Source organism: Hoplias malabaricus, chromosome Y (genome assembly GCF_029633855.1).
Source record: "Hoplias malabaricus isolate fHopMal1 chromosome Y, fHopMal1.hap1, whole genome shotgun sequence".
Classification (NCBI taxonomy): domain Eukaryota; kingdom Metazoa; phylum Chordata; class Actinopteri; order Characiformes; family Erythrinidae; genus Hoplias; species Hoplias malabaricus.
In genome coordinates, this window is record NC_089820.1 from 45,809,659 (window position 1) to 45,828,243 (window position 18,585).

General features: G+C 38.7%; 1 protein-coding gene across 1 annotated transcript in view; it reads left to right on the forward strand.

Annotated features, from left to right (window-relative positions):
- The window catches only part of LOC136679145 (DNA-binding protein RFX7-like), a 41,041-nt gene extending 24,269 nt beyond the window's left edge, over positions 1–16,772 (forward strand). Inside the window, exons 3-9 of the mRNA XM_066657475.1 lie at positions 3,958–4,043; positions 4,316–4,438; positions 4,911–5,027; positions 6,070–6,154; positions 6,726–6,933; positions 8,519–8,823; positions 9,259–16,772. Coding sequence (XP_066513572.1) covers positions 3,958–4,043; positions 4,316–4,438; positions 4,911–5,027; positions 6,070–6,154; positions 6,726–6,933; positions 8,519–8,823; positions 9,259–12,744 — 4,410 coding nt within the window. The 3' untranslated portion in view covers positions 12,745–16,772. The remainder of the gene's footprint in view (positions 1–3,957; positions 4,044–4,315; positions 4,439–4,910; positions 5,028–6,069; positions 6,155–6,725; positions 6,934–8,518; positions 8,824–9,258) is intronic.
- Positions 16,773–18,585: the final 1,813 nt, after the last annotated feature.

Genomic DNA, 18,585 nt, shown 5'->3' on the forward strand with positions numbered 1-18,585 from the left:
TAATCAAATTGACCATTCCAAATTTTCCAAATTCCAATCTTTCTGCACTTTTCCACTGCAAGGAACATGTTTGGCTCAGCTCTACTCTGCTTTTTTCCTTTTCCATTTGTTACCTTGTCCCTGGAACCAAGGATTTTTTTAGTCCCTGCTTGCTAATGAATCCACATGAGCTGAGTAAGGACTAAACTTTGCAAATCTCTGACTGACCGGCACTGAGGCGGCACGGTGCCGCAGCAAGTAATGTTGCTGTCACACAGCTCCAGGGTCCTGGGGTTCGGGTTGTGGGTTTGAGCCCCGCTCCAGATGACTGTCTGTGAGGAGTTCACTGTGTTCTTCCTGGGTCACCTATGTGTGAATGTGCGTGTGTGTTTGTCACCCTGCGAAGAAATGGCGCCCCCTCCAGGGTGTGTCCCTGCCTTGCACCCAGTGTTTCCGTTTAAGCTTTGGACCCACCGTGACCCTGAAGTTACAGACAGCAGTTACAGACAATGAATGATTGAACAGAGAGAGACGGGTCAATCACGACGAAATGCAGACATCCTGCACCAAACTAGTCACTACAGTAGGGATTACATTTGTCTTTTTTTGAAGCCGTACAAATACTACATGTTTGTACCGACGATAGAGACACAAGCAGAGTGGAGTAAAGTAGGTACCAGGCAGTGGGAAAGCGCCATAGGTTTATAGACAACACCCTTGTAATTAGTGAATTCAGCTACTTTAATATGCACCAATTGTGGGTTCTTTGTTGAGATTTGGGAACAGTTCAGTTCCTTTGAGATGCATTGGAGTGGGTTTTGTGATTCAGAACTAACTGCTAGTACCTGAGCTCCCCAATCTTCACATGGCTCCTGTAAGTGCAAACACATCCTTACAGAAATGTTCCACCATCTTGTGTAAAGCCTTCCCAGAATTGAAGAAACTGTTGCTACAGCACAGAAGGACTCCCTATTAATAATAAGTGGATGAGCACAATCGTTGGACATATTTTGTAGGTTCTGTGACCCTGCTGTTTTAGTCATCTCAGGGGCTTTTTGCACACAGCCCCATCCCCCTGTTGCTGTGGTTTTATTTGTGTTGTTGTTTACTGTTTACAGTCATAGTAGCATGTTCTGAAGGTTTATTTGTTGATTCTCTCAGTGGGCCATGTGCTTTCTGGGGCCTTCAAAGATCCACTTCTGTATACAAAACCCACACACACTCACCACTGCCCTCTCCAACAGGCACCGTAAAAACAAAAGCTTGTTTATGCTGTTTAGCCGGACGCCCTGCCCCATGCGCTTAGGGATTAAGTCTTCCTCGGATTATTGCTACCTCGGATGACTTCCTGTTTAGGGTTGGACCCTGGCATCCTATTGGAACATATTTAATGTAACATGCCTCCTTTTCCCCTGTTTCCCTTGTACTGTATTCATCTCATCACATGTACATATTTAATAAAATATTTTAGTCTCTCGGCACATTTGCTTAGCTGTTGATGGGGGGTCAATCGGTGAAAGTGAAAGTGTTGTCCCTGCTGTTTTTTTTTTTTTTTTTCTTATATTCATTACATCAGCCTAGAACCCAAACATGATCTGCATCTGTGGCCCTATATAGAACATCCTGGGTGCAGGATATGAGCCATCATGCAATTTGACCCATGTTATCAATTGCAAACTACATATTAATGCACTTTTTTTCAGCAGACATTTTGGCTGTGTCTTCCAGCCTGTGGTGTGATGTCATACTGCGCACCAGCTCTATAAACAAATCTGCAGTCTGAAGACCACATCTATCAAATTTCACCTGATTTATCATTTTAAATATAGTTAATCCTCCATAGTGCTTAGATTTTGAGTATAGACATATTACGATAAATTAAAGTCAAATCCTTATTATTAGTAGTAGTGAAGTGTGTGTGTGCTGAATAGAATTGCCTAGAGGGAGAGACTCTTGTCTGCTGCCTTTTACTCCAGCAGAATTTAAATCAGGTCTGCCCCGCCCTGCCATCTTACACATTCTCTTTGAAGAGGGGTGGAGAGGAGAAGCATGTAGAAGCATTTCTTTATTCAGTTCTTATCCCTCTGCGGAAGAATGTTTATGCCTATCTGTGTGTGTGTGTGTGTGTGTGTGTGTGTGTGTTTAAAAAAAGTATACCAGCTCATTCACTAACTCTACAGGTCTTTCCCTTAGCTTTCTGTGTGTTCTGAAGACATAGATGCATTTTGGAAAGGTTTTGTGGATTTGCCAGCTATGGAAAGCTCTAACCACTCAGTAGTATGACAGTGGCCCTGAAACACCTTCCTGCTTCAGACCTGATGAATATGAAGATTTTGCGGCTAATGCCATTTTAATGGGTCTAAAAATGTTTAATACATTTTTTTTTGTTTTTAATGTATTTTTTTTATTCAGTTTCAGTTTAAACAATCAATATCATAAAAAAGGTTCATTGTTTTTATGTGATGTCACAAAAGAAATTGCATTTCCATATACAGTGGGACCTCGAGTTACGAATTTAATTTGTTCCAGAACCGAGTTCTTAGCTTGAACTGCTCGTAACTAGAACAAATTTTCCCCATTTAAAATAATGGAAATTGGATTAATTCGTTCCCGCCCTCTGACAAGTCCTCAAAATGTCCTAAATTATGAAAAAATGCATGTTGTTCAATATGTAATATGTACTCACACAAAACTTAAAATTACACAACAAAGTAAGTAGATGAAAGAACATATACAAAATAGATTAAGAAACATGTATAAAACACGGTAGAGTAATCTTGCCTTGGCGACAGATGAGTGTAGCTAACGGAGAGTGGCTGAGGAGAGAGGGAGCGAGGGATAATGGCACGGAACGAAGCGTAGATAAAAGGACTTTCTTAGTTTAAACAAAACTTCAATTGCACTTTCTACCACTAAACCACTAAGAACACTTGTGAAACGTTATAATGAACGAGATACGACTTTATACTGCACGGTCACACCTGAGAAGAATGTGGTGGCTGGATGCGAAAAGAATCTGTAAGCGAACACCATGCCAACTATCGGTCGGATCCCAAAGATCAGCTCTTCATAACTCGAGAAAATATTCGTATAACTGGATCAGAAATTTTGCTCGCAGTCTCTAAAGGCAGAGCAACAACAACAGCCTGTTTAATTGTACAGGATTAAGGGGTGAATTTAAGAGGTTGGAAATTTGTCCGATAGAAATATAATTGTCATAAGAAAGTATTCCATCATAAAATAAAAATGGCTATAATATCATGATTGAACTAACTCACCTGCCAAACACCAACGTCTTACTGAGAGAAATGCTCTGCTAGATCTGCGATCCACCCAAATAATGGATTTTAACAATGGATTTTCTTTAAAAGGACTCATTGGTGTTTTGGAGTTTGTGTTGGTCTGGGTCACAAGTGTCTTCTCCCTGGTTTCATACAGAAGCTTAATATATATTTGTAAACTCAGTTTGTTCCTATATTTTGTTTCACAACTGAGAATCAGTAAATTATACAAATTATATACATTCACTTATTACAGCTCGGTGTTTTCAATGACTGTTTCCAGTTGTGGAATCAGAATCAAGGCATTGTATCTGAGGAAGTATATGTTAAATGTTGTATGAAAAGCAAAATGATGCTCTACAACTGGTTAGAGAATTGAATGAAAATGTTATTCTATTAAAGAAAGAAGGGAAGTTAATGGAACGGGAAGTTAATTGAGTAATTATTTAGTTCAATTAATCTTTTACATTTTCTTTTGTTCATTCAACACCAAATGATGACACACTCTAAAGAGCAACAAGTGTTTTCAAACCATATTTAAAAAAGTGTATTAAAAAACATTAAAAATACACATGCAAGGTTTTATCCTGAGAGAGTATCATGTTGTATACCTACTGGAGACATATGATTGATCCTACTCTTGAGAAACGACATAGTTGTTTGTAACCGTCTATTTCTTTCTCTCTTTTTACTACAGCAAGATGTGGAGAAGTTTACAGATATTGAAAAACTCTACCTCTACCTCAGGTTGCCTTCTGGACCCAGCATTTGCAATGACAAATCGTGAGTGCTTCTTTATGATGCATGTTCGGTGGTAACCCTGAAATGTGTTTTACTTTGGGATTTTGAGGGTGTTCAATTAGCTCATCTCATCTTGCTTAGCCAAAAATCATTGGAGATGATTCACCAATCTATGGACCATATAGGAAAATGTGAATAAATTTAATATAGGCATGACATTGTTGTGTGATTTTAGTGTTTTGTTTTTTTTTTTTGTTTTTTTTTTAGAAATTGGAAAATGGTTGTAACTGTTAGTAATTTTGCATCTTCCTCAGTGAGCAAAGCTGTGTGTCTTCAAGCCGCACTCAGCAGATGCACGCATTCAGCTGGATCCGGAATCACCTTGAGGAGCATCCCGAGACCTCGCTCCCCAAACAGGAGGTCTACGATGAGTACAAGTAAGCTTATAATGTAATCTGTAAACTGAATGCAATCCATTTTACACTACAAAACTCAACTAAATTTTTGAGATTTTTGTGATTTGAAAACATATAATTAAATATTATAAAATGCAATGCCATCTGTTTACCAAAGGATTTGGGTTTACCAAATTAACATGATTCTTGCAACATTTTTTAACATTTCTGTGCATTACTAGAGAATTCTGATGAGCTTGTAACTCTGTGAGTGCATACTTTTTACCAATGATTTGAGCATAGCACAGCCAATTAGATTTCAGAAATGTAACTTTCCATTTTATGAACTCTTTCCTTGTTTTGAAGAGTCACTCCTTTCATTTAGGACTCATAGTTAATGGCTAATGCCAGATTAATGATGTGTCTTTTGAAAATTAACCAGAAATTGCATTCCTATATTTACTATTTCTCAGTTCATATTGTTCTTAAATAAATATGGTTTTGTGTATCTCAGGAGTTACTGTGACAATCTGGGCTACCATGCCCTCAGTGCAGCCGACTTCGGAAAGATCATGAAGAACGTTTTTCCCAACATGAAGGCACGCCGGCTTGGCATGAGAGGCAAATCCAAATATCCTTCTCTGAAACTGTTTGCTTCGATCTGTCCCCGCTTTTGAACCCTCAAACATCTGTTGTTGTGGTTCATGTGTCTCCTAAATATAGATCAGTAATTTTCATCAAATAAAGCAACAGCATGCTGCAATGGGACAGAGGCACTTAGCAGCAGCAGCAATGTGCCTGACCTTCAAGAAATATTGTCCATGACACTTCCTCTTTCACACAATGCTAGCCACACCTGGGACAAACATGCATCTTTTCTTTGAGGGTCCTAATATTATTTAGCCTGCCTGCCCCCATAAAAAAAAAAAAAGCTTGGTTGCTAGAGCCTCAGTGTGCTATTAGATGTCTCGCCGGACTTACTGAAGTGCCTGTGATTTCTTCCCCAGGCTGTATCATGACCAAGTGTTTCATAACAGCGATGAGGCGATAATTATTTTAGTTAGAGCAATGGGGGGTAAGAAAACAGTGTTAATAGTGCAGAGTACAAACTTTATTTATATTTCCCTGCTGGTGCCATTCTGAAATAACACTTTGTTTGTTGACAACGGTTACCACCGTAACAGAAATCTAATACAACTGCCCCCTTAATGTCCTCTCAGGCCCCTTAACAGCAACACCATCTTCATATTAGAACGGGTTTATACTGGACTTTAACACATTTTTCAATCTTTGAAATCTAGTTCTTTCTTTCTTTTTCACTTGAAAACCAATCCCAGTCATGTGAGGGCAGAGGTGGAGGTTTAGAACCTTTGGATATAGAGGTGTTAGCTGCAGCTACTTAAAGCACGTGTATATCCAGGAACATGAACTTGCAGATGTGTCTGTTTTCATTTATAGTGCTCAGCCGTTTTAGTGTTATAAAACATAAGAGACACTACTAGTAGCCATATCCAAAAATATGTTGAAGATTAGGCTATAAACAATAATTAAATTATTATTATTTTTGTGTGCCATGGAATGCTGTCCTGACATTGGCAGCCTTGATACACTGAAAGCACTGAATGTCAGTAATGAGGAATAATATCTGACTTTTTTCCTTAATGCATACTTACATATTGCTATAGTGGCCTGAGAAAGAAGGCATTCATTCATATGCCCTCTCTTCCAAACCTGGATTTACACAAAACTGGAGATGGGGTAAGCGTTTTTTTTATTATTATTCATTATACCCTCTTTGGTTGTTTTGTTTGATGGAGGATTTAAAATACAATTGAAATGCCCTATGATAGTATGATACTGAAACCTGATTGAAATATCCATGCTGAAGAGTACATTCATGAGATACACTGCATAGCCAAATATATGTAGGAACTGCACCATCACACATTACCACAGTATTTTGGAGTGGAAAATCATTTCAAACATTAATGTTGGATGAGAAGGTCTGACTCAAAATTTTTTGTTGATCCCAGAGATATTGATTGGCTGAACTACTGGAATTTGTTCACACAAAACTCACTAAACCATGACCTCACTTTGAGCACAACAGCACAGTCATGCTGGAACAGGAAAGGGCCTTCCCTAAACTGTTATGTGCCAAAGTGGTACACTTTAACAGTGCCATGACCTTGTCAGTACAACCAGTTTTACTGTATGTTCTACTCGGGATCTCATAGCTTTGTGTTTATTTCTCTGCTAACCCCTATGTTCTCTTTTTGCAATCAAACACATGACAAACAATCATGCTCTCCTTTTCCATGTGTGGCAGTGTGAGGTGTTTGAGGGCTCTGGACAAAGCTATAGTGGTGAGGATGAGGTCCGCTCTGCAGCCTGTGGCCTGGTGTGTGAGTGGGCTCAGAAAGTGCTGAGTCGGCAGTTTGACAGTGTAGAGGACTTGGCACGCTTCCTTCTCAACAGCCACTACATCGGCACCAAGTCTGTTGCTGCTCTGACCGTGATGACAGGATCCCCTTCAGGTATGGAGCACTCAGCTCAGACTCATTCACATCAGACACTGTACACAGACAGGTAGGTGTCTCCCTCTGGTGGTACACAGACACTCTGATATTTGGCGTGGCTTTGCAATATTCCTTACTGGATTTCTAATTTGAATGGTACGTTTTTTTGTGTGTTTTCTCATACAGAATGGTAACAGTAATTGCACAGACAACTGAATTGTACCTGTGCTCATTAACTATAAATGAATTCAATTAGTAAGCAAGGGAATCGTTATTGAAAATTAGGCATGATTATGCAAACACAGAAAAGAAACTAGTAGTGACTACAGATGTCCTAATAATGTTACTATAAATAAAAACGCTGAATGGTTTATTCTACATTCAAAAGTCAAATGTTTGAATGTAGATAAAATTAGTATTGTTACAAATAAAATTGATATTGTTACAGTTGCTAAAACAAAGAGCAAAGAGGGAAACTAGTAAAAAAAACTAGCAAGCCTAGTTTTTTATTATGTCATTGTGATTTACAGAGAATATGGAGGGCAGAACTAATAAATGCAGATATTGAAAAAGGAGCACAAAGTTTTATTCATAATATATAACACCGGCATCAGTGTTGTTCTTGTTTATTTTTATTTAAAATAAATACTAGACGATCTGACACCAAAGAACAAAGAAGACCAAGAACATGTTGTTGATTTTAAGAATTACAATTATTTATTTATTCAGTGTAACAGGTTAAAGGAGGCTATTGGCAGATGTATAGAGTTTAATAAACACACTAACACCACAAAATGTCTCCACAACACTTTCCTTTATATTTCAGGCAAAGACACACCCTCACATGATATAAGACAAATTCAGCAGTCCTCCTCTCTCTGTGAGATATAATATGTGTGTAAATGTTGCTGAGTTCTGAGCCGTCCTACTGAGCTTGTGAACTAACCATTGCAGAGCTGACGCTCTGGCCAACAAGCATGGTATCACGCCAATCAAAGACTTAGAAACACACACAAACCGAGAGTGTTCATGTCTTATTTCCTGTTATTCAGCCACGGTTCTCGTTGAAGAACCTACTGTTCTTTGGTTCCACCTGGGAACTAATTTTTCTGGTTTGCGGACCAGTTTATGTCAGTGGAAATGGCCAGGCGGTTCCAAATTTAGTTCACAAACTGTAATGTGAAATACAGCTAAAGTAACAACAGCATGTTTCAAGGTCATTCAGTCAGTTAGTAAGTGAAAATGCCTCTTCTATATACTTGGCTACCTAACATTGCCTGAGACGTATTTATTTAAGGGATGGACTACCAGATGTTCATAAACATTGGACAAGCTTTTATGATGCCCAGTTCACTCAGTGTGACTCAGTGTGATTCAGTTTTATATGTTATAATTGTGTCTAAATTCAATATTTTTTTTTCAATAAATATTTCAATAAAAATAAAACTTGCTGAAAAGATGTAATTCAGTTCAGTTGTTTTATTTTTATGTCTCTGTCTGTTCAACCCCACCAAAAACACTTTTTGTAAACACCTTATAAGTGTTTTCAGTGGCCTGTAACTATTAACATTTATTAATGTGGTTTTCTTTTTGATCATTTTAGGCACTAAATTGTCTGTTCAGTCCTCTGCATTTGTACCCACGACTGATGCCCACTCGTTCCAGCCTCAGGTAAAAACGTTAGCTTCCCCCTCCATTGACGCCAAGCAGCAGCTTCAGAGAAAGATTCAGAAGAAGCAGCAAGAACAGAAACTGCACTCTCCTCTTCCTGTTGAGGCCCAGGTCAAGAGGACAGATGGGGGCACAACACCTGGTGTTGGCACAGGAATCCCTTGTGGAAGCCCTGCCCTGCTTTCACCACAACCTACCATAGGCATTGTGGTAGCTGCAGTTCCTAGCCCTATCACGGTAACAAATCATTTCAATTTGTATGAGATGTCTGATTAAGAATTGAGGTTAAATGCTAAAGTCATAGAACTGTTGTTGTGAAAATAAGTTCAATAAGAGAATAGTGGACATTTTGGCATTGTTTATGCATCAGCAAAGAAGGGCCAATCCCTTTTTTAACAATATAAAACGTCTCTGATATATCAAGTTGTTTATTGGTGCATAGACTTCAAGAAAGTGTTTAATATCAAGAAAAAGTAGTCAGCACTCTCAAAACTTTGTTTTGAAAGATGTATTTTAGTACATATATATATATATTACAAAAAATGTTTTATGCATTCGATAAAATAAAAGTAAAAAAGTATACTAATGTAAATGATATAATATAAAAATCCAGTTTCACACATTTTCATGTTATTAACTTATCTTTCTATGATTGCTCTGTTTGTTCTGCAGGTTCAGAGGAGCAGGCAGTTGATGTCTCCCAGCCCTGTTCCTATTGCAACAGCAGAAAGCAAAGTTCTTCCTGTCAATTTTCAGGTTGTTACTCAAGCAGTGCAACCTGTGAAGCAATGTCCCAAAACCCCACAGAATGTCCCTGCAAGTCCTGTAGGTGATCGCTCTGCTCGCCATCGTTATGCCCAAATCCTTCCTAAACCAGCTACAACAAGCGCAATCACCCTACGCTCACCCCCTGCACTGCTCATCACTAACAGCCCCATCAAAACTGTTATGTCAGCATCGCAGGTCAGTTCAGTCAATGTTGTGAAGATGACAGCAATATCTTTGGGGCCCAGCAACACTAATGCTGCAGTCACTTCAACTACTATCAACACACCCAGGCCTGCTTCTGCTGGAGTTGCCAGCCTTAGCGATGACCTCCAGCCGGTCACGCGTGTTCGTAGTGGCTCCATTGCAGCAATGCCATCCATGCTCACAAGACCTGGACGAGCAAACATCTCAGCATCTGTCATGGACAACAAGTTGGACAATGACCCTGTAGTTGGAAGAGGCCAAGTCCAATGTGAGACTGGCAAGCTGTCAACAACTCAAGAGGCTGGTGGGGGAATGCAGAGTTTAGAAGGGGCAACTAAACCAAGGGCAGCTAGTGTGCCTACACCTCTTGCTAAGATTTCTACAAGACTGGATGTGCAGACAGGGACCAAATGTAATGGGAGAATGCTCCCGAGTGAAAGCAATCTGGCTGCTGGCAGCATTAACAATGCTAGTGAAAGAACTATGTTTCAGGGCATGTCCAGTCCAACCATGAGCAGTGCTCCAACATCAAATATATTTGTGACATCACCCAGAGATGCAGACTTGGCGTCCAGAAGCCCTCGCAAAAGGCAAGGGTTATGCCCAGATTCAAGTCTGACACCTGTCAAAAAAGTGTTTTTGTCAGACGTAGGAAATGAAGGTACAAAATCAGCCATGGGAGCCATGGTGAAGGATATTCCCAGATCAGACGCTCCTGTCCGACCAGAGAGTGCACCAGCCTCTGCTGCTTTAAAAGTTATGATGAAGCTGAACGCCAATGTTTCAACCCGCATCCTTGCGCATTCTGACTCTACTACTGGAAACACTGGCTTCCAGACTGTGAGCAGGCCAAGAAGTATTTCTCAGGGACACTGGGAAGGATCCATATCTGGTGTAAAAAGCATTGTTTGTGGTACCACAGCTGCTAATGCCCCCAGCCAGGATTCTCATATGAGGAGTACCAGCTTCCAGACCTTTGGCAGACCACGGAGTGTTTCTCAAGGGCGGTGGGAAGGGAGTTCATCCAGTATTGACAACAAGCCAATAGTTACTCGCCCTGCTAGTGCAGCAAGTGAGGTCTTGCTTCAGCAGCATGCATCCAAAAATCCACAAGCCATGCACACAGGTTCCGAGCAAGCTGATTCTACAGCATGTGAACTAAAAAACATGTTCTGGAATAACAGACAGCAGGATGGCCCTCAGCAACAGATTTACCCTCAGCAGGCAACAACAGAAAACAAGCAAATGTCCACTCCAGTTATGGAACCTCTTCAAATGATAGGTCAAAACTCTGCATCGAGCCAGATGGTACAGATGAGTACTGATATCACTGAGTATGTGTCATCTCAGCCAAATGTGGGCTTTTTCCCTTTTAATGATGATGACATGACTCAGGACAGTATTGTAGAAGAATTAGTTCAGATGGAGGAGCAAATGAAGATGAACAGTAGCATGCAAGACTTTGGCAACTGTGTGGACATGGCACTACAAGGTCAGCAGGCTAACTTACAGGACAACATGATATCCAGTCACCAGTCCAACACACCTTATTACAGCTCAGTGCAAAGCAACAGCACTCCTATCCACACACCCACCCCAACACCAACCCCCACACCAGAAATGATTGGAGGAGGACAGGGACTGACTCGAGAGAGCCCTTGCTCTCGCTTGGCTCCCACGACCCCTGTAGATAGTGCACTGGGAAGCAGCTGCCAAACCCCCATCAGTACACCCCACTCCAACTGCAGTAGTAGTGTCCCACCCAGCCCTGTGGAGTGTAGGAACCCCTTTGCTTTCACCCCAATCAACTCTAGTGTCACAAGTTACCATGATGGCAGCATTGTCTCTTCTAGTCCAGTAAAGCCCATGCAGAGGCCAATGGCCACCCACCCAGATAAATCTAAACTGGAGTGGATAAATAATGGCTACAACAGCACAGGTGGCAACTCCAGTAATGGAATCAACATTCTGCCCAGCTATCAAGACTTGGTGGATGATCAGTTCAGGAAGCCTCATGCCTTTGCCATACCAGGACAGACGTATCAGTCACAGATCAGGCATCATGAGACACACATCAGTCGTTTGACCCCTATATCCCCAGTCCAGCAGCAGGTGGCTAGCATGGCCAATCTCAATAAACAGGAGGGATTTGCCGTTCCTGCCCCTCTTGACAGCAAAACCAGCACGTCCTCCTCTGGGTCAGGAACGTTCCGCTGCCGCAGTGTCAGTCCAGCAGTCAGGCAGCGCAACTTGAGTGGGACCCCAAACCCCAATATCCCCCGCTCAGTCGTCTCTCCTTTCAATACACCAGTGACGCCTGAAGTGCTGAACATCTTCGCTAACAGTCAAGCGAACGCCAGTGTTAGCAGCATGGCACAGAGGAGTCAGTCTGTGCCATTGACCGTTATGATGCAAACCGAAGTCATGCCCATGCAGGCAGGGGGGCAAGCAAGCAACACCAAGAAGATCACCAATGTCCTACTCAACAAGATGGATGGCGATGGAGACAGTTCAGTACGTGGACTTGGCATGAACAGCATGCCATCCTACACTGCCCGTATGAACCTCACACAGATCCTGGAAACAACTGCCGCTCCCAGCTTCCCCAGCAGTGCCAACAACCAGGCTCAGATTTCACCTGGCCCTTCGGTTTATAGGTTTCAGAAGCCTGCTTACCTCATGAAAAATGCCAGAGGGGAGCAGATGAGCTTCTCAGCAGGGGATGCCCAAGCACAATCAGTCTCAGGTGAGAAGCAACAGCAGCTCACTGATGAAGAGCAGCAGAATCAGGCTTTGCTGGTTTCTGCACAGCAAAACCTCCAGCAACATCAGCACCAGCAGCCTCTGCATTTCGACTCCAATGTTAAGGACCTGTTAGAGGAACACAGCCTGAATGGTGGTTCACAGCTTCCAGGCCAGGCTTCAGAACTCGGTACTGTGAGTTCTGAGTTTCCCGGTGATATGCGACTGACCTCTGAACTCTCCAATAGCATAAATGACCTAAACACTTTGGACACAAACCTTTTGTTTAACCCCAGTCAACAACAAGGGCAGTATGAGGAATCAACACTGGAGGAACTAAAGAATGACCCAATTTTTCAGCAGATTTGCAGCGAGACTGTGAGTTCTGCTGGCTTTGACTGGTTAGAGAACAAGGACCAGGCAACAGTGGAAATGTTGGGTTAATTTGTAGTTTTGTATTATTTTGATATTTGAATACTTGACTAGGTGTTTTTGCTTACATGTTTTTTTCAGGAGTTGTCTGTGTAATTGTTCACACTTTTGTGTTGTGTAGCACATTGCATTGAGGTTCTGGACACAGGTCCAGACATTTGTGCCAGGCTGATCAGAAATTATCATTCTTTTAAAATGCTGGGTTTTTTTAAAATGCAATGTGCACCTTTGCCCAAGTTTATGGTGCTCTTTTATTATTATTTTTTTTATTCCCATGCACATTTTTAATGAAAGCACTGGTAGAGAAAAGAACATAATCCAGGGTTTTGTTGTCTCAAGAAAAGTAGTTAGTACTTTTGCCATGAGAGAGTAAAAAAATGGTTGTAACTGTCCTGTTTGAACATATTAATATTAATGTTTTGTTTGCCAAAAGAAGTAAGGTGGACATTTGCCCATAGGAGCTAAAGTTAACTTTCTTAATCCTGCTTCTTATCGAGTTTGTTTTTGAGATTTTGAAATTACCGGAAGGTACTGTTTCATTCAGTCACACTTTTGACCTTCCAGCTGTTAAAATGGTGCTTCCAGGTGCAGAAAAGTTCAAGATGAATGAAAGTTCTTTGGAATCTTTGCTGTAGACATGGTGTGTGTGAAAAAGGCAGAGTGTGTAAAAAGGGAATATCATGTCAGCTGTCTTAGGTTTTTCAATACTTCAATTTCATTGCATTCATATGAAGTCAAAAGTATGGCAAGTTGTATTTTAAGGCAGCTGTTCTGGCTGAAAACTGATTCACACTGAATTATTTGTAATCTAAAATTTGGCTTGCTCCTTGTTGTAAACAAATGATTGTTTATTAGAATTAATATGCATTATGTAACCTGATTAGGAATTTTTCTTGTTCAGCTTGTTTACTCGTGTTTAATATGGCATTAAACCTCCCTAATTTGCATCTCAGGGTTCCCCAAGCTCTAGATTTTAGGTATTGGATTCATTGAATACTCCAAAAAAATGTTTTAATCCAGTGATTAAAAGGATCAAATGTTTGCACTAATTATCATTTTTTTGTATATTGGAAATGCATCTATTATTAGGAACGTTTATTAGGTGAACCTGTCAGTCTTGTATATGAAGACGAAGAATGCCTTTATTTAGGGTATTATGCAAAAAAAAAAAGTTCTTAAAAGGGAATTTCAGTAAATTAAACGTTTAACCAAATCACTGAGTCATTCAGATTGATTTAGTGAAAAATTATTAATTATAGAGAAACTTAGAATCTGGCATTTATTTATAGTAGTGGTGATAGGATGTTTGTTTGTAGGAGGGACTCTACACATCTTCAGTGTGTCTATAGGTTGATAATGGTAACACAAAAAAATGTCTTCAATATTTAGGTTAAAACCTAATCTCAGCATGATCATACAATAGTGTCTCCACCATCAGTCAGTGTATATTTAACTACTTCATGGATTAGCTTTATGAGCTTTTGCTGTCACAGCCAATATATAATGTCCGGTTTCTATCACCACCACTGTGAACAATTGAGTTGTTGTTTTATGTTTGTTTGTTTTTTTTTTTTCGTTTCATTTTTAAGAATTGAGCTTTTCACATAAAACCATTCTGAATGACTGTTCTCATCCTAACAATTTAAATATGCAGAAATTTTGATAAAATCTCTGAATTTTTTCTTTCCCATTTAACGCCCCAATCAAGAAGTGCTGAAATAGCACCATGGCTGCCCCAGTTGTAGTTATTAAAAAGCCCCAGTTTCATGGCAGTAATATAAAGGTGGAATATAGAAATAATGTACATACACATTATAATGATTTGAATTCCATATAAATTTAGGAAAGTAACAGAACATAATAAAAATACAAACTGGTGATTCTGTGATTTGTCAAAAACATTTTTGTTGCAGTCAGTCATAGTGATTCATGATCAGGGCTTTAATAGTTGGGTTTGTTAAACCTAAGGAGTACAGAGCACCTTTATTATTCCCCCTTGAAATACAATTGCCAAAGTGGATTTTGGGAAAAAAAGATGGAATTTCACTTTGGAAAATGTTGTCATTGGATTATATTTAGGATCCACTTAAAAGTTTTGTATCTATGCATTTATAAGGTCATGAGATCTGCCAGATTTTTACAATTCTGTGGTTGCAATTTTTGTAATTTGATGCTTAAAGCTTGCATTTTTATGTCATTGTCTACCATTGGATGTTTTAAAAACACATTTTTGATTATTTTGTATAAATGCTGTTATTATCTTGCAAATATACAATGTTAGAGGTGTAACGCTTGACTCCACTTATGCCTTTGTACCAAATGCAATGCTGAATCTGAAGTCTGATGCTTTTTTTTTTAAACTGTCTTTTGGGAGTTTATAATACTGTACTTTTTTGTTTTCTTTTTTTTTTGTCCATTCAGGTACTCTGCACTGTTAAAAATGATGGGTGTTGTTTAATATAGAGCCATTACCACGCCATCAAAACTTTGGGATCTGAAATACAGTAATAGAATTGGTGTTTTTATAACCAATATTTTGTAGTAGGAGACAAGCAATTTAATGATATTGCTTTTTTCTTGTGCCTGATGATTAGAAACCAGTCACAGCACTAAAACTAAATGTAAAATATGTGGCGACTTCTTTGCAATCCATATTAGCCTTACTGTACCTCGACACCAAAGACTGGAAGCTGTGGAAATTTTTTTTAATAAAATAATTTTTATACCCTTTTTAATATAAATCTTAATTCGAAAAAAATATGACATTTAAAACGACACTTTGAAAAAGCATCCTTTTAAGAGCTTTTTTTTTTTTTTTGAGGGGTTAGGGCATGGTTGTTTTATGTTGTGATTTGTAACACAAGCAACCTGTCTTGTAGCACTGGAAGCTTCACTCAAGAAACATGTTAAAAAATGACACTACTGATATGGTTTGCATAACATATGTAGCACGTTTTAGGAATTAAGAAGACTGTTGAAAGTCAGTTTGAAAGTCTTTTTGTATATATTTAACCTTCATTTGAATATACCAAGGCACTGTTTTTATTATTGTTATTATTACTATTTTGATTAATAATACTAGCGTGTTAGCCCTAATGAAAACATAAAGATAACATGGTCAACTAATCCTTAAAAATCTTATTTATCAGAAGCCAGTAAGTCTGCAGCCTGTCTGAACAAAATTGTCCTCTTGTACAGAAAATCCCTTTTTGATTTATTTTTGTTAGTTGAATGTTTTGTATTCTTTGTGTTTTTTGTTTTTTTCTCGTTGTTTTAGTTTTTTCTTACCTTTTTAAAAATGTGCTTATATGAAAACATGGCAAGGAATATTAAATGTGTTGTGATAATTAGACTACCAATTGAACATCTTTCTGTGTTGTATACGGATTTGACATTTGAAATATTTGTCTAAGCCTTAAAGGTTCATAATTATTATTCCTCTTGTTTTTAATTAGTGAAAGCTTCAGGAAAGTTCATGATCCATGAACAAAAATAGGATTAAAAATATATAACTTAACATGAGCTTAAAATTATCTTAAACACGAAAACAAGTTGAAATCTCTTGAAAATTCAAAATATATGCCTGTCCATAACCAAGTGGCTGATAAAAGAATGGGAATTATTGCTGTCTGGCAGAAAGATACAGTGACTCACCACTTTTTTGCATCATTTGATGTTTAATATCTCAGCAGTCCATCATTTCTGTATGGTCAGTTTTTAAATGTCTTGTTTAAATTTTGAGGTTTTACTTTTCTGTAGTTTTGGATTGTGTATGTGAAAAGAAAATTGTTTTGTAATTATTTCTTTTCATATTTACTTGAAGTAAGCACTGATGCTTTGATTTAAAATGAGATATAGGCCAGAGTAATGGCTGTTAATCTCTGGTAGAACTGAATTTTTGATGTATTACCTTTAACATTTTTGGTGTTATATCCTGTACAGCAGACAGTATGGTAGGTTGGTAAAAGTTGCTATGACATTTCAGAAGGGTTTCCTCTTCCGTTTTTGTATTGAAAATGCTTGTTGACATTTTTTTTTTTAACGACATAAAATAAAAATTTTGTAAAGTACACAAGTATTTTGTGAAGTAATCTCTACTGACTTCAGGACAGCAGAAAGCAATTTGTTATTCAATAGATGTTATTAATTAATAAAGTGTAATTATAATTAGAATATAATATTTATGGGTAGCACAACAGATAGAGTCACTGTTGTGGGTTTGAGCACCACTCCAGGTGAGGAGTTTGGTGTGCTCTCCCTTATGGTCCAAAAACACATGTTAAATGTGTTGGTCGATGGGTTGGTGATTCAAAAGTGTCCATGGGTGTGAGTGAGTTTGTGTCACCCTGTGAAGGACTGGTGCGCCCTCCAGTGTGTGTTCCAGTGTGTCCAGTGATGTGCAAGATTGCAGCAACTACAGATTTAAAATAAATTGACTAATAAAATTTATATATAGTAATATACTAATAATATTAATACCAAGGAGGCATCATATTGGAGAAGCAAGTATTAAATATGAGATCAACCTATTACATTCCACGTTTGAGGTCAACCTATTACATTCACACATGTCTAGGGACCAGATATGTTGCTAGATTTCAGGAGGGTAATTGGGTAGAAATGTTTCTACATCTGTTTTTGCTTAATTAAGTCCACGACACCTCTCCAAGTTCTGGCAGTGAGGACTGGAGTCCCAGATCCCAGCCCGCCCTATAATGCCATCAACAAATACTGGACCTTTAAAAACATACTTTTCTGCTTACCAATTTGATTGTTAATTAAAAATATGTACAAAAATGTAACCTTCAGGAGAAGTACAATATTAGAATGGAACCAAAATTAAGAAATGCATATTTCCCTCAAACTAATGTGAGCCATAACAGGGGAGAACACACCAACTCCTCACAGACAGTCACCCGGAGCGGGAATCCAAGCAACGACCTCCAGGTCCCTGGAGCTGTGTGACTGCGACACTACCTGCTGCGTCACCGTGCCGCCCTTATAATTTAGTAAATTTTTTTTTTTTTTTTTTTTATAGAAGTTCCTGACAAAGTCAAAAAGTCTTGATGCAATAAACAAATTTATGCAGTACTTGTATGCATTTAAAACCTAAAAACGAGTCAGTCAAGACCCTAACACAAGAGGAAGGATATACAGTGTAAGTTTTGCTTTACAGGATCTTCCTGTAAGATCTAGAACCAGTGGTGTAGAGAGCATGTGGAATGATTACTATGGCCAAAAATGTCTCAGGCATGTGTCTTAGACCATAAAGACATCATGAAATAAGTGATCGGTCTATTGACTCAATGGTTTAAGCAGGCATAAGGAATCTCTTCTGCCAATTCACAGTGAGGCCATAAAGTAATTATGTTTCAGCAGAGTCAGTGGACAATAAAAAAAACAAACTGAAAAAAAGATGTTTGCTCTCAGTGAATGTAGTGGAGCTAGGAAATCTCTGGCAGACATTCTGAGTGCTAGTGGCAGGACAAAGCGCTGAGTTGGCAGGCATAATTCAAACCAAAGAAAATGCCAGTCAATTCAATAGCCTCATGAAAGGTCATTTAGCTCTACAAATGTCAAACAGGCATTTGATGCATTAGCATGAGGAACATACATATAATATGAATGTAATTACATAACGTATTAATTTGAGTATAATTAAATATATATAATGTGAAATTATGATCAATTTAAAAACATGTTGAGTTTGTGAGGAAAATAATAAATGTACCTCAAACCCCACAGCTTTCTTTTGGTACTAGTTTCAAGTAGTAGTAATAGTAGTAATAGTAAATTCTATTGACAAATAAAATTATGCATTTTAAAAAGTTTTAATGTAAACAGAATTTGAGT